The sequence below is a fragment of the Prionailurus bengalensis genome, chromosome A2 (genome assembly GCF_016509475.1).
Source record: "Prionailurus bengalensis isolate Pbe53 chromosome A2, Fcat_Pben_1.1_paternal_pri, whole genome shotgun sequence".
Taxonomy (NCBI): domain Eukaryota; kingdom Metazoa; phylum Chordata; class Mammalia; order Carnivora; family Felidae; genus Prionailurus; species Prionailurus bengalensis.
In genome coordinates this window covers 60,947,700-60,963,080 of record NC_057348.1, presented here as the reverse complement: position 1 = coordinate 60,963,080, position 15,381 = coordinate 60,947,700, and the positions used below count along the sequence as shown (strand labels likewise).

The following is a 15,381-nucleotide window of genomic DNA, read 5'->3' as shown; positions in this document are numbered from 1 at the left end:
ACCCGAAACCAGGGTGAGCTCGCCAGCACACCTGGCGGCCCAGGTTCACATACACCTGCTGGAGCTCACGTCTCAACACACTCCGGAACATATCCCCAGGGACAGCACCTCCCACACACCACGCCCTCCCTCAGGTCCAGGGAGCCGCCTGAGTCCTATGACCACGGTGCCCACGGTGACCTTGTTACCTCTGTGTGTCCCTATTCACCTCCATGTGACCTGCCCACCTCCGGGTGACCTGCCCACCTCCATATGACCCGTTCACCTCCATGTGACCCACTCATCTCTGTAACACCTGCTCACCTCCCTGTCATCTGTCTCCCTGCAACCTGACCATTCTCCATGTGACTGGGTCATCCTCGTGTGACCCTGGTCATCTCTGTCCCCCTAACCCACTGCCCCTCTGTAGCTGGAGTACTCCTTGCCTAAAGCTGGTGCAGGGCTGGAAGGAAATGCTTCTGTGATGCTGAACCAGCCTCTCGCCAGGCACGGGGGGGAGGGGGCTGGTGTGGCCCTCCTGGGGGGCCTGTGCCATGTCCCAGTGACCAGGGCAGTGTCCTCTGCGCTCTCAGACCATCTGCTCTATTTGGGATCAGCTCCTGTGATCTGTTTGTGGAACCCCTTGTTGGAGGCAGCAGAAGCCCGGCACATATGAAACCACCAAGGGCGGTTTTGCAGGATCAGTATTTAAACGCGTTCTGAGCGTGTTGCCCACAAGTAAGGTCCTGGGCACCCTTCCAAACTTCAAACAAGCACACGTCACTGCACGGAGCACGCGTCTCTTCCTGGGCAACAGATGGTCCGTCTGGCTTCTAGTGCCCCTCCCGGCCTGGGCTTCACGTCCTGGAGGCACGCCGGATGCCCTCCCGTCCCGGCTGCCCACAGCGTCCACGCCGGAGCCCCGAGCCACCGCTCTCCCCAGCAGGCACACAGGCGGAGGACCAGGCCCTCATGAGGGGCCAGCACCCACAGACAGCCCGGCAGTAGGGACAGGAAGCAAGCCACATTCACAGGTGGCAGACAGCTTTTCCAGAAAGTAAGGCATCAGCTGGGCCCAGAGCAGGACTCAGAAAATGTGCTGTCCCCCTAGTGAGGCTGGGGCAGGGGCAGAACACGGGCTGAGGGGTAGACCATCTGGTTAAGGGAGAGGTGGGCAGCAGAGGGGGGGCATGCAGGGCCACCCCTCTCCACACACCTTTGTCACGCCTTCCCTCCAGTCAGGAAGCCCCCCCCAGGGAAACTGAGGCCCCACAGGCCGGTCACTGAGTGCCTGCCCGCCCTGTCCACACTGCTGAAACCCCTCACACGGAGAAGGAGTCAGTGTCCGGCAGGCAGGGTGAGGTGGGGGCAGAGATCTTGGGGTAGGGGGAATCCACACCCACATGGCCAGAGGTCTCCATGCCCCCCCACACACCTGCCCACCTGCTTCTCCTGCGTCCCTCACTCACTCCCACCCCCGGGGATCAGGGTCCCGTGGCAGGTGACACAACAGGCCATGCTGGCCCCCTAATCAGCATCAGTGACAAGGTCACCTGCTGGCAGGTGTGGCCCAAACGGACCCAAGCTAGGGAAAGGGCGTGTCGGGGTCCAGACCAAGCACCCCTAGAGCTGCAGGCTGGCCAGTGAGGGGGCTCCAATGCGGCTACCCCTCTTGGCCACCCCTCCCAGCCACTCTCTGGGTTTGAGGCCTCCCCGAAGGGCCAGCCTGCAGTGGTCAGCGCCCTCAGTCCCCACTCGCCTCCTCCCTGCTCTAAGGAAAGCCAGCCCCCAAGCCCCGGTTCCAGCTGCTCACTCCTAGGGGCTCAGGGCCTCCAGGCAGGCAGGCGCCTGCCTCATGGCGCCATAGGCACGTTACAGCTGCTGCCCTCACGGCTCCTTAACCCCAACCCGACCCAGGTCACGCCCTGGGATGCTGCCCACGGGAGCGCTGGGCTCCTCCTTGTCCCTCGTGCCTGTGCAGTGCTCCTGCCTCAGTTCCTCTAGTGCTCCTCCAGCTGGGTCTTGGGGAGGGGGCTCAGTGAGTAAGGCCCCCAGCCCACACCTCCGGAGTCCCTGGTACCACAGGGGCCTGGGCCCAGAGACCCCTCTTCGCCCAGACATGGGCTCCCCAGACATGCCAGCACCGAGAACGTGCCAGCCCTGGGCGGGAGAGGGCAGAGCTCTCCCTGCAGTCTTGCACCTCTAGCCTCAGCACACCCGCCCTGCGCACCAGCCTCAGCACACCTGCCCCACGCACCCATCCATCTACCCATCCATCCATTCGTCCATCCATCCACCCATCTAACCATACAAACAACCATCCGTCCATCATCCATCCATCCAACCATCCTCTCAAACACAACAGGAGCTGGGCTTTGGACCGGTGCCCACTCCAGGCTGGGCTGGCAGGGTCTCCTTGCCTTAGACAGGCCAAGCAGCTCCAGGAAACCCAGGGACCTCATGGGCCAACAGGGGTGACAATCAAACACCTACATTGAAGCACTTCTGGGAGATGAAAATGTGTGTGTGAGCTCAGCTCAGGGGCACACGTGGCCCACCCTGCTTCACACCAGCCCCGTCACACACATTTTCTCAGACGGGAGCTGAGGCCAATGGTCTGTCCAAGGTGACACGGGAATTACTGCAGAGTGACAGTGGTGCAGAGCCCTCGGTCCCGCCTGTGCCGGTAATGCACGTGGGTCACGGAGAAGCAGTCTCCGGTCAGGGAGCCAGCATCACCACGAACAAGCAAACCTCCCAGAGCCATCCACCATGGCAACGCTCGCTGCAGAAAAGGCAGGGCACAGCATCTCAGACGTATCGCAGGTCCTGATCCCACCTGACCGCAGAGCACAGGAACCACAGGACCGCCCGGCTCGCTGCCTCAGCAAGAAGTCCTATTCCCGCCCCGTCAGCTCCGCGGATGCTGATGTTAACAAAGAGACACAGCCTTGGGTCATCAGCGGGGCACAAGGCTGCCGGCGGAGACTGCAGCGCGCCAGTGGCCAGAGCGGCAGGGAAAGCCGCCCAGGGCCCCTCCCGTGTTCCCGGGGAGGCGGCGGTGGGTCAAAGCAGACCACCCCCATGGATCCCGGCAGACAGCGAGTGAGACAGGCGCTTCAGGGAAAGGGACGGATCACCTGGAGACAGGTGCACACGGCCCCCAGGCGAGCAGCGAACCGCCACACCACAGAGGCACCTGCAGACCCTCGAGGGGGCGCCTGCAGGGAGGGGTGGAGCTGTCCACCACGGCAGGCAGGCCCCTCCCCCCGGCTGTGACCAACTGGAGGAGACAGGCTCTGAGTGGAGCCGGAGGTGGATTAAAAATGGACAGAACTGGGTCTGGCACATGGAGATGAGACCGGTTCCTGCAGTGACCACAGAGCCCCAGATCTACCCAGGAGGTTAAGGGCCACCACCCGGGGGGCAAAGGTGGGAAGGCAGCTATCAAAAAGCATGAGACCGGGGCGCCTGGGTGGCTCAGTCGGTTAAGCTGCCGACTTCGGCTCAGGTCATGATCTCGCAGTCCGTGAGTTCAAGCCCCGCATCGGGCTCTGGGCTGACAGCTCAGAGCCTGGAGCCTGTTTCAGATTCTGTGTCTCCCTCTCTCTGACTCTCCCCCGTTCATGCTCTGTCTCTCTCTGTCTCAAAAAAATAAATAAACGTTAAAAAAAAAAAAAAGCATGAGACCACCTTGTGTCTACATCCCCTCCCCCGGGAGGCTCGGGAGGGGGCTCCCCAGGCATCCACTCTGCCAGTCAGGGGCACAGTGAAAACACAGGACACCACAACAGACAGCGTCTCCCACGACTGGGACCTCTCCCATCATTTGCCTCACTGTCATTCTCTTGGTGCAGGTGCTGACCACACCCCTCATGTCCCCACAGCCAGCTTGCAAAGCAGAACATCCACCATCACTGGGGAGCACAGAGAAGGGCTCGCCAAGCACAGCCACCCCCCACAGCCCCGAGCTGGGATCACACGCCCTTGGCAGGGCCACCTTCTCTGGCCCTTGTCAAGTGAGCAGCTGCCACACATGAGGAATTCTGTGCACTGGCCTGTGTTTCATCGCCTGGCATCCCCACTAGGCCTCCCTGGCCACTGCCTCTGGCCTCTCTGAGCGCATCTCAGAGCCAGGCCTTGACCCGGCAGCCTGGGCCCCTCCAGCCTGCTCCCAAATCTCTCCGTGCCACTAACACCGCAGCTCGGGGACAGGTGCCTCCCCTGCGGGCCAGCCCTGTTACCTACAGGACACGGCCCCCTGCCCCTGCCCAGGGTACACTCCCCGTCTGCACACGTATTTGTTACATAAACCGTTAGCTGCATGCATGCACCAGAGTGATGTGGGCTGTGCTGACCGAAGGATCATCTTGAATTTCACGATCACTGAAAATTTTCGAGATAAATAACCTAATCCAAGAAGACCCTTTAAAAACCACAGGCCTGGGGCGCCTGGGTGGCGCAGTCGGTTAAGCGTCCGACTTCAGCCAGGTCACGATCTCGCGGTCCGTGAGTTCGAGCCCCGCGTCGGGCTCTGGGCTGATGGCTCAGAGCCTGGAGCCTGTTTCCGATTCTGTGTCTCCCTCTCTCTCTGCCCCTCCCCCGTTCATGCTCTGTCTCTCTCTGTCCCAAAAATAAATAAACGTTGAAAAAAATATTTAAAAATTTAAAAAAAAATTAAAAAAAATAAAAACCACAGGCCACTGCTGAGGGTGGGCCACACCTTGAAGGCCGAAGGTAAGAGGAACGTGGAGGCCAAACAGGGACCCGAGCTGTGTGGCCCCTGAGCAGGTGGGAAGCATCTGAAGACCACCTGGAGACAGCAGACCCCGAGGTGACTCCGGAGTGCAGAAGGCCAGGCACGCACTGCTCCTAGAGTTTACAGAGCCCCGAGGCTAAGCCTGCCACTGCCCACAGTTACCAGGAAGGACACGGTGCACAGAGGCTGACACACAGCCAGGAGTGACTGTCACGTTCCAAACAGGCATGAACTCCAGCTCCCACTGAGCCATCCCCAGATCCCGGGGTGGGGGGGGAGGGGGGGCTGGATGGGCCTTGGGGGTCCCATGGCTTCAGTGCTGCTGGGCTTGTTGAGAGCAGATGGCCTCAGGACAAGGGGACTCGGGATAAGGACCCAGTGACAAGTCCTGGGGAGTCAGGAAGTGCACACAATGCAGGGCTGCAAGAGGAGTGTGAGCAGACTGTTGAGACAGACGGACTTGGATGCGAGATCCAGACCGCGGCAGAGACCCTGGCCTCTGGCCGGACACAAGGTCGGGAAAGAGTCAGTGCTGCAGGAGGGAGCCGGGAACACCGGGCTCTGAGGGGCGCTTGGACCATTAGAGCCAACCGGAGGCCTCTGGAGAGGCTCATGCAGGCGGCCAGCACCCACCTGCTAGAGGAAGCGCAAGGTGACCCCAGCCCTTAAAATAAAAACTGCAAGAAAACAGGGACTGCCCTTCTGAGATCTTCCCGTCCTCTTCTATTCCTTCCTCCCACCTTCGGGGAGAGACCCCAAACATGAACGAGGAGTCTGCTGCGGTGTCATCTGTCAAGGTGACCAAGCAGTCCTCTGTCCTCATCTCCCGGGGGGCTGCTCCCACGTGCAGCCAGCAGCTGAGGGCAGCCGGTCCCCCACCCCCATTCCCCTTTCCTCCCGGAAAGCCCCCTCCCCATGTCTACACTGCAGCTCTGTCCCTGCAGGACGGCTCTAACCAACCACAGTCAGGGTATCTCAGAGGCATCCTCACCGACAAAGCTGGTGCCCACACTGCATGTCCAGATGCCCTGCGAGGCCATTCATCCAGCCAGAAGACCACCGTCCCCGCTCTGCGCAGGGGAGCCCTCAAACGGGTTTCTGGAGACAGGATCTTTGGAGAGAAGGCACACTTGGGGAAGACTGGGTAGGGGCACCTGCCTGGGGAGCCCCAGGGCTCCCCCCTCCACGGCAACCACTGGGACCAGAGGTCCCCACATCTTCCCACAGAGTAGCTTTCTCACATGTCCAGCCCATCTGATGATGCAAACCCACCAGTCCGGAGATTTTCCTAGGGTTCAGGATTTTTAACTCTCCCCGGGAACTATCTGAGCTCGTGGCCGCAGGTGCACCAGAAATGGTGGCCACGTGGATTAGCACCTACTGTGCAGAAATGAGGAGGGAGGTGGGCTCAGGTCACCGTGAGCCCCCCTGGGATGAAGGCCACAAGTGGAGGGGAGAGGAGGCATCACCGGCCACGATGAGCGGAGACCCCACCCATCCTGGGGTCGCCTCCAAAGAGGCCTGGGCCGGGCCGGGGGCGCTCATAGTGGGCCCACGGAGACAGTTCCCACAGGAAAGAGATGGCCACAGCCATCCGGCAGGCCCTCTGGGACAATACCTGCACAGGTGAGCACTATCCAGCCCAGACAGAACTGCCTGCAGTGAGGCGGGCCACACCTGGATGGCCCAGTGAGCTGGAGGCTTCTCCCGAGACAGGCGGCGCAGTCCACATGCACGTGGCTGTGCCCGGCCCAGGGTCGCACTCGGGCTTTAGGAGGCAGGCGGTGACACAGGAAAGAAGCTGCTGGATGTATCTCATCCCAGAGAGCCCGCATTCTCGGTGGGGGTGGGGGGGTGGGGGCTTTGGAAGGGGATGTAACACACACCAAAATAACCAAAAATAAGTCTGTGCCTATTGAGACAGCACCTCAAAATTTAGCCAGTCACTGCACACCCCATACCCCGGGGTCACTGCACCCCCACCTCATAGTCACTGTACCCCCATGCCCTGGGGTCACTGCCCCCTCATCTCATGGTCACTACCCCCCCACCTCGTGATCACTGCGCCCCACACCTGGGGTCACTGCCCCCCCCATACCCCGGGGTCACTGCTCCCCCCCATCCAGAAGAATTAGGTCCAGGGTCCTGGGAACAGAGAAGAATCCAGGGAGGATGCAGACACGGGCCCGCCCCTCACCCCACGCATGGGGCAGCACAGGATGTGAGCCCCGGAAGCATGGCCTGGCCCTGCCTGGACTGCACTCACAGAGCACACGGAGGGGAGGGGACACAGGCATCCCGCCCCTGGTCACTCGTGCCCACGCTCGAACCTCTCACCTGACCCCCCACCCAGGCAAAGCCCAGGTGGGCTCACTTCATGGGCGGTCACCCCGTGAGGTCACCCGAGGTCATGGAGCCAGAGGGCCCTGGGCCCCGTGTCCTTCAGGATAGAACTCGGTACTACTAATTAATATAAGTATGCCCTGCGAGCACCCCCAAGCATGTGCCCATGTGTGTGCAGGTGGGTGTCTTTGTGTGTGTGAACATGGACAAGTGTGAGGACGTGCATGGCACATGCATGTCTGAGTATATGTGCACTTGGTAAGTGTGTGTGTACACGTGTGTGCATGTGTGTACTGTGAGTTTGTGCACGTGTGGGTGTGTACTGAGGGTGGGTGCGTGTGTGTGGGTGTGTACGTGTGCATATGTGTGAGTGTGTGCACATGTACGAGTGTGTGCACGTGTGCCAGACCTGGGGCTGCACATGATCAGCACCGCCAGGTGTGCAAGGTCCCTTCTGCCGGCCCGCTCAGCCCCTCGGTGCAAACCCAGGTGTCCGCATAGGGGGTCGTCACCCAGGCCACAGGTCTGCCCCCCTCCCCCAAACACAACCGACAGGAAGTGGTGGGACACGCCCCGAGGACACTCCATCTGGACAGATGGCCTGCCGCCAGCATCCGGGGTGTCTCTTCCAACATTCGGCCAAGACCAGACGCGGGTTCACAGAGCCGGAGAAAACGCGCAGGTCCCAGGCCACCAGCAGCTGGTGGGGACCAGAGGTGGCTCTCATCCCACTGAACACTGGGCCACAACCAGCAGACCGAAAGGTGCCTGAAGACGTATCCGCTCCTACAGAGCCATGGAGCCACCCGGAGGAAACCGAGGCACGGGGGTAAGTCCCCTGCCCGAGGTCCCACAGCCGGGAACTGCACCCCACCCTCGCACAAGCCCACCACCCCGTCTGGGTTGGGAAGCGGAACAAGGATGGTTCTGGGCTCTGAGTCAGAAGGAACACAGCACAGTTACCTGTCCCCCAGGGCGCTGAGCCCTGGCCCTCCAGATGTCGGGGGTGGGGGACAAGAGAAGGGTATCGCCGAGAGCCTCCGGGTTCCGGAAAGGGCAGCTGGGCAGCATTCACAGCAGGTGGAGACAGTGGCAAGCAGACACTTTCCCACAGAACCCCACTCTGGTCTGGGCCAGGCAGCAGCCCCCACGCCCACTCATGTGACCCCTGCTCCCCACTGCGTCCCAGGGGCCCCCAAACAGAAACCTGATCAGACCCCTCTGCTAAAAAGGCTTGAAGGGTGTTGGTGCTGTTTTCCAAAGAAACCGGAACTGCTGGCGTGCCCTGCAGCGCCCACCCACGTCCTTCCGCGCCCACCTCCCTGGCTGAGCCCAGCCCGGCAGCTGCAGCGCCATCCATCCAGGATCTTGGCTGGAGCACTGGCCTCAGGAAGTCCCCCTGAGCCCTCCTTCCACCCTGTCCCCTCCATACGCCTGCGAAGGTCACACAAACTCCCCAGCACTGACCACAGTCCCAGTTGCTACCTGGGGTCCCCCGCAGACTGCAAATCCTGGAGAGAGGACCTGTTCCCATGAGCCCCCTCCCCCTCCCCCTTCCCCTCCCCGGGGGCTAGCACCCAGGCATGGATTGCAGAGCTATCCAGAGAAGGTGAGTGTGCCCAGTCTGTCCCCGGCGCCTCCACCAGTCCACCAGTGGGGCCAGACTCCAGCACACGCACAGTCCCGGGGTCCTGGCACATGCTGGGGCAGCAAAAAAAGCATCTGGGACCACCCTGAGGGGAGCAGGCCAGAGCCCTGGCCTGAAGCTGGGTGGGTACCGTAGGTGTCCAGGCCCCTGCTTCTGGTCAGCCGATTCTGTTGCCCCCAGTGTGGGCCATCCCAGGTGCTTCTTCAGGTTAGGGCCCAGGGGGGAGGACAACACAAGTGAGTCTCCGAGGGACACGCCGGGTTGTGGGGAGGGGACCCAGGGGTCAGGCAGGCTGTGAATCAGGTGTTCCCCAGGGAATGCCCACAGGACGCAGACCTGGAGGCGTGGGGGAGACACCCCTTGCCACCGGGGGCTCACAGAGCGGTCAGGGCTGTAAGCCTGCAGGTGGTGAGAAGCCCAAAGTGCTAAGAGCTGAGCCCCGCCCAGCCACCAGAGGCCTATGGAAAAGAGGTGCCGCTGAGGACAAGGAGGCTGTCATGGGGGCACTCCTCACCAAGGCAGAGAACCCCACTACCCCCCCGACGCCTTCACACAGCAGTGTTGAGCCAAGAGGACCCACCTGTCTTCCGCTTGCAGCCCCCACCCAGCAGCAAGGGGTTAGCCAAGACAGGTGGCTGCACCAGCAGGGGAGCAAACAGGTGACAGGGCCCAGCCAAGCTGGGGGAGGAGGAGGGAAGTACCAGCGGGGAGAGGGGCCAGCCTGGGCCTGGCTGGGGTGGGGGGGCAGGGGTTGGAGGCCAGGTCAAGGGGGTCCAGCAGGGGCAGTGCCCAGCTGGAGGAGGGGCCCTACTTGGTAAGGGCCCAGCTGTGACCAAAGGGCGGCAGGGGCAGGGCCTGTGGAGGGAGGGGCCGGGGAGCCAGTGCTGGGGGCTGGGGGGGGGGGGGAGCCAGGGAGGGGAAGGGGAGGAGCCTTGGGGTGTGGCAGCAGAGGGACCAGGCGGCTGAGGGACCAGCAGGGTAGGGAAATGAGGGCAAGGGGAAGGGGGAGGGAGCGCCGGCGGGGGAGGGGCTCGGAAGGGGGCAGGGCATAGGAAGGGACAGACTCCCCCCAGCAGGAGGAAGAGCCGGTGTGTGGGTGGTGGGCAGGAGGCGCATCAGCAGCCTGGTGGCCTGGGCGCCCCCTTGCCAGCAGCACTAGGGTTCCCCCAAGAGCTCAGAGGAGTTGGAGGAGGGACACAGGGGGATTCCGGCCAACTCCCACTTCGCCAGGACGAGGGGATGGTGGTTTCTGTGGTCCTATCAGAGGTTCAGAAGAGGGGGAGGAGTACACTGAATAGATTTCACTTAACGAAGATAGGCGACCGAGCAAAACCATTGTGCACAACACAGTGGACCCCATGTGGGCCCACTACAGCAATCTTACCCCACCCTGGCCCAGAAGTGGGTGTTTGGGGTCCGTGGGGGGTAGGAAGCTGGGGCTGGCAGGCGCACAGAGCCCTCCAGTGGGGGCACCCTGAGCCAGCCGCTCTCCTCCAAGCACACCCCTCTCCCTGCCACCACCCCAAGGCCTCCACCTTGGCGTGCACACACACAGTCCCCAAGCGGCCACTCTGTCCTCGAGTCCCTGAGTGCCACCACCGGGAGCAGGGGCACATGTGTCCTCTCCCCCTTCCCTCCTCCTCACCCCTCCCAGCACCCCAGGATCCACTCACCACCCCACCCCCATACCCCCACCTGGGCCCCAGGTCTCCAGGCAGACCTCAGGTGTTCTGGAACAAAATGCCTTCAATTCTGACACATTGCTCAGTTAAATAAAAACAAATTGCTTAGTTTAGATGCAACCAGTGGGCAGGGAGCAGGGGCACAAAGAAGGAAGGGGCTCCTCCTGGGGGCTGGGCTGGGTGGGGATAAAACCGTGTCCCTAAACTCTTTCTGCCCTGAAGGCAGCAGCAGGCGCCCCTCCCGGGAAGGCGGCCTAGCACCAGCCCCAATGTCAACTGTGCAGTCGTGGCCTCCTGGGTCCTCTTAGCCTCTCAGCCTGGGCCAGCCCGGGTTCCACAGGGTCCCCACAGCACATGAGCCACATCCCAGAGCTCCGCACAGCAGGGCAGAACAGGGCTGCTGCAGGAAACCCCAGAGCCTCCCTGAGGAGGGGCAGAGGCTCTGGGAGCCCCCACGTGAACCCCTCAGTGCCCAGAGCAGCACTCCCCAGCACGCAGAACACCCCATGCATGTGCAATAAAGCCAACAGCCTGGCACAGACTGCCTCAGTCACCCCACCCCTGCACAGCCTCCTTTGGGCCTCCACCTCCGGGCCCCAGGGCTTCCACTTGTCCTGAACCAGACCCCGAGGAATACAGGACCATCCACACGCAACTACCCTGCAGGGTAGCAGGGACACTGGAGAGCATCGGCAAGAAGCAGGGGACGGGCCTGACACATGGGGTCCCACCTTCCCCGCCCCGCCTCCAGGCCAGGCTGCCCAGCTGCCCCAGGACAGGTTGGTCGACACCTGGGGGACACCCAAGCCCTCACCAAAGCTTCTCTGCACCCTCCCCATCTGTTTGTCCACATCGCCACCACCACTAGTGTTTGTAGACTTGAACAGGAACATTCTGAAGAAGCCCAAACACAGTGGAAGCAGAAGACTCTGAATACGAGCTGTTCCAACAGATTTCCAACGGCGCCCCAGCCCTGCAGGTGGGGAAACTGAGGCCCTGGGAGGGACGGGGGCATGCGTTGCCCTGCTGCGGGAACCCCTGAGGATCCGGGCTCCCTGGATAGGCTCCCCTCCCCCACAGATGCAGGGGCCCCTCTCATCCTGGGGGCAGAGCTCCCTGTGCCCAAGGCACCTTTGCAGACTCTTTCCTCTCCCTGAATTCTCTAAAAGGAACAAGCGGAAGCTACGTAAAAAAAAATTGTTTCAGAAAAAGACAATAGTACAGCTTTTCACTGAATCGACTGAACCTCGGGTACCCCAGAACCCTAGTGGCCCTGGCCCTGGGCCTGTCCAGGTCAGCTCGGGACTGGCACCACCGGGGGCTGACCTGGCCGCTGGGCCTCCCCTCTTGTGCTGGCAGGGAGGCTGTCGCGCTGGGGGGCCTGGCTGTGGGGGCCAGACAGCCAAGGGGGGGGGAAGGGCTGCGGGGGAGGGGTTCAGGAGCACCTCCTGAGGCCGTCAAGCAAGGGCCACATGCTGCCCACGAGAGGCCAGAGGGAGGTGTGCTGGAGAGCCCTGTGGGAAGGAACCCCCTCCCCTCCCTGCATGCAGGCAGCCCTCTGGCCCTCTTCCCTTTTCTCTGCCTTACCTCTGTCTCTGGCTTTCACCCCTACTTTCTCCCTCTCTCCTCCCCACCTCCACAAGCCCCTTCCTGCCCCCCCTCCCCCGCACCTCAGCCTCTCTGCCAGCTCCCTTCCCCCCTTCCCTCCTCCTCACCACCCCCCCCCCCCCCCCGCCACGTGCTGGCCTCTCTGGGCCTGAATGCAGGTCCAGCATTGCGCTCACAGCCCCTCTGACCATGTGGGCCCCTGCATCCCCTTCGGGGGGACACCTCCCTTGGTCCCTGGGTGGTCCCTGCATCCCCATCCCTCAGTCCCTGGGTGGTGGATCCTGGTCCTGGGCACCCCCCCAGACTCCCCTGTCTGATTCCCTCACCTCCTCCTTCTTCCCAAGCTTGCTCTGTCCAGCTCCCCTCACCCCATCGCCCCCACCTCCTCCATCTGCCACATTCTCTCCCTGGATGGGCTCGCCCACCTCATCGGATTCCCCCACCCTCCTGCCAAATCGCCACCAGAGACAGAAACAAAACCCTCCTTCGGGGGCCCTCGAAGCCCCTGTGGGCTGGGCTGCACTTCCCCCACCCCACCCCCACCCCTCCCCACCCCCACCAAGCTCTGAAAGCCCCACACAGCAAAGACATCTGCCTCCAGCCTCCAGGGTCCTGGGGCCCAGGGAGGAGCCCCGGGGAAGCGGCAGCCTCCTTGTTCCCACTAGTGTCTCACCAGTCCGCCCAGAAGGCAGTGACAAAGTTCAGGCGCTGCCAGCCTGGGTCAGGCCAAGGCAGCGCGGGGGCGGCAAGGACCAAAGCCCCATTCGACCTTGGCAGACGTATCTTTCTAGACCAGAGACGGGTCCGTAATGGGTGCCAGAGTGACTGGAGAGGACCCAAATTCTCGTCCCCTCCCCACATCCCTGGGGTGCCGCAGGCCGGGAGGGGGACTCTGCACGCGGTCCAGGCGCGCTGGAGAGGCGCCCGGAGCTGTGCGCACAGCCAGCAGGAGCCCTGCCCGCCCCGGAGCCGATCGCGCGCCCACTTTCGGTCGCTCCTGCGGGATGTGTGCCGCCCAAGAGCGGCAAACCGGGATCTGGCCCTGCTTGGCCGCTCCCCAGCTGCCTGACCTTGGGCCAATCCTTGCCCTCTCCACGCTCGCGTCTCCACGCCCCACACCCAGGGGCGCTTTGTGGACGGTAACTCGGAAAAGAGGCGGGCCCTCGCAGCCCCCCACTGCGTCCTCAGCTCGCTGAGTGACCTTGAACGCCCCCCCCACACACACACACACACTCGGGGTGTCAGTTTCCCCACCTTCCCAGTCAGTTGATGCGCACTGGGCTTCCAGTGTCCCCAGTCCCTCCCGGGCAGGTGTGCCCCAGACCGGACCAAGGGCGCGCGGCGGCACTTACCGTCCTCCAGAGACGCGGGCGCTTGGCGGGTACCAAGGTGGCCGTGACCAGCAAGTGCGAGGCGGCCACCACGAGCCCGAAGCCGATGGCCAGCAGGCTGCGCACGGGCAGCAGGGCATAGGACACGAAGGTGACCAGCAGGAGCTGCCACACGCCCTGGTCGGCGGTCGCCGGCCCCGAAGCGGCGCCGGCGAGGGTCCCCGCGGGGCGGCCGAGCGCGAAGGGGCAGCACAGCAGCGCGAAGGTGAGGCTGAAGAGCAGCGCCAGCTGGCCGACCTGCTGCAGCTGGGGCACCTGCAGCGAGCGCACGTTGGTGACCACGAGCAGCGCCAGGAAGAGCACGCAGTGCGCGGGGTGCGAGCCCCGGGCCAGGCCGGCCGCGGGCCCCGGCGCGCCCAGCAGCTCGGCCAGCGCCAGCGCGCCCGCCAGCCCGCTGAGCACCGCCAGCGCCTTCAGCGTAGCCGCCTGCTCCAGCCGCAGCGTGTAGCCGCGGAACAGCGCCTCCAGCTCGGGGCACGCGAACTCCTCGTCGCACGCCCGCAGCCCGCGCCGGCCGCCCGGCCGGGCCGCCCGCTCCGCGCCCCCGGGCTCGCCCGCGCCGCCTCCGCCTCCGCCGCCGCCTCCGCCTCGGCCGCGCGGCGCCCCCGCCATCTCAGCGCCATGCGGCGGCGGCCGGGGCGCCGGGGCGGGCGGGCGCGGGCGGGAGGCGCGGGGCGCGGCGGGCCGACTCGGGGCGCCGGCTGCCCCGCGCGCGCGCGCGCCCCGAGCGCGTCCCCGGCCGCCGCCGCGCCTGCGCACTGCGCCGCCCGCCCCGGGCCGCGGCGCTCAGGCGGCCGCGCTGCGACAGCCCGGCCGAGCGCCGAGCCGAGGGGCCGCGTGACCGGGGCGCCCCGCCGCGCGCCGAGCCTCAGTTTACCCCGCCGGGCCGTATCTTGGGGCGTGGAGAATGCTAGCGTCGCGCGCTGAGCCCCGGGGGTGGGGGGAGGAGGGGGGAGTTGGGGGGAGCCGGGGTTGGGGGCGTCTCCCCGCCCACTGTGTGAGTCCCGGGAGAAGCAGGCCCCTCCGCTCTAGAGGCGCCCTGGGGGCGGGCCCCGCGCCCGGCGGCGCACCCCGAGGACCCCGGGGCCTACGACGCCCCCTAGCGGGACCCTCGCGCGGCGCGCTGGACGCGCGTCCCGTCCGGGGCGGGGGCTGCGAGCCCTGGTAGCCGTGGCCGTGGCCTCCTGGCTGCCCCGCGAGCCAGGCCAGAGTCCCGGCAGGCGATGAAGCTGTAGGTGCAGGGGTGGGGTGGGAAACGGCGCCCCGTAGGGGGGACGCTGCAAACAGACGTGATGGCGGCACGCATTCTCCCAGCAGGAGAAACGCGACCGTGGGTCCCACCCAGCGACTCCCGTGCCACGGCTTCTGCTCACTCGGTCCAAGGGAAGGGGCTTGGTGCTCACACGCGCCCCAGGGCGGGTACCTCCGTCCGCCCTCCCACCCCAGGATGGGGTAAGCAGCTGGCTTCAGGAGGCTTGCGGGGAAGTAAAGGCTCTCGGCAAAACCCCTGACCCCTGCGTTATGCCCTGCTGCTTCTCATCCACCCCTCCCTATGCGAGGACCAGGAACTGGGGGCCCCAGAAATCACAGAGCCCAGGAGGCTAGCCCTCTGCAGGGGTCCTTCCCAGGTGACTTTCAGACCCCAGGATGCGGTTGGTGTGGCCCAGGCACGGGTCTGTGTTAGAGGCACTACAGGGATTTCAGTCGGTCCTGGGGTGAGAGCCACTGGCCTGGCCGTGTGTTTTTGTATGGGCTCAAGATCTAGAACGTGGGGAATCCACATTCATCGGGCCATACGAAGTTGCCATTTTTGTTAATTGCACAAAGCAGTCACACGTCAGCTCTGATCATTGTAGAGATGGCACCTCAGGGTCTGCCCGGTCAGGAGCTCACACCGTTGCATTCTCAACAGCTGGCATCGGCAGGTAGCCACATACTCGGTGGCCACCCCACCCCTCCTCCTGGACAGGC

At 64.1% G+C, this 15,381-nt stretch overlaps 1 protein-coding gene across 3 annotated transcripts in view; it reads right to left on the bottom strand.

Moving 5' to 3' along the window:
• The window catches only part of ADCY1 (adenylate cyclase 1), a 109,250-nt gene extending 95,228 nt beyond the window's left edge, over positions 1–14,022 (bottom strand). The window contains exon 1 of one of the 3 annotated variants that reach the window (XR_006298432.1): positions 13,372–13,764. Coding sequence is in view for 1 of the 3 variants with exons in the window: in XM_043588413.1 (XP_043444348.1) it covers positions 13,372–14,022 (651 nt within the window). In the remaining 2 variants the exon portion in view is untranslated. Of the gene's footprint in view, positions 1–13,371 lie in introns of all 3 variants that reach the window. The other 2 variants (XM_043588413.1, XM_043588414.1) reach the window with 2 other exon arrangements.
• Between the last annotated feature and the right edge of the window lie 1,359 nt (positions 14,023–15,381).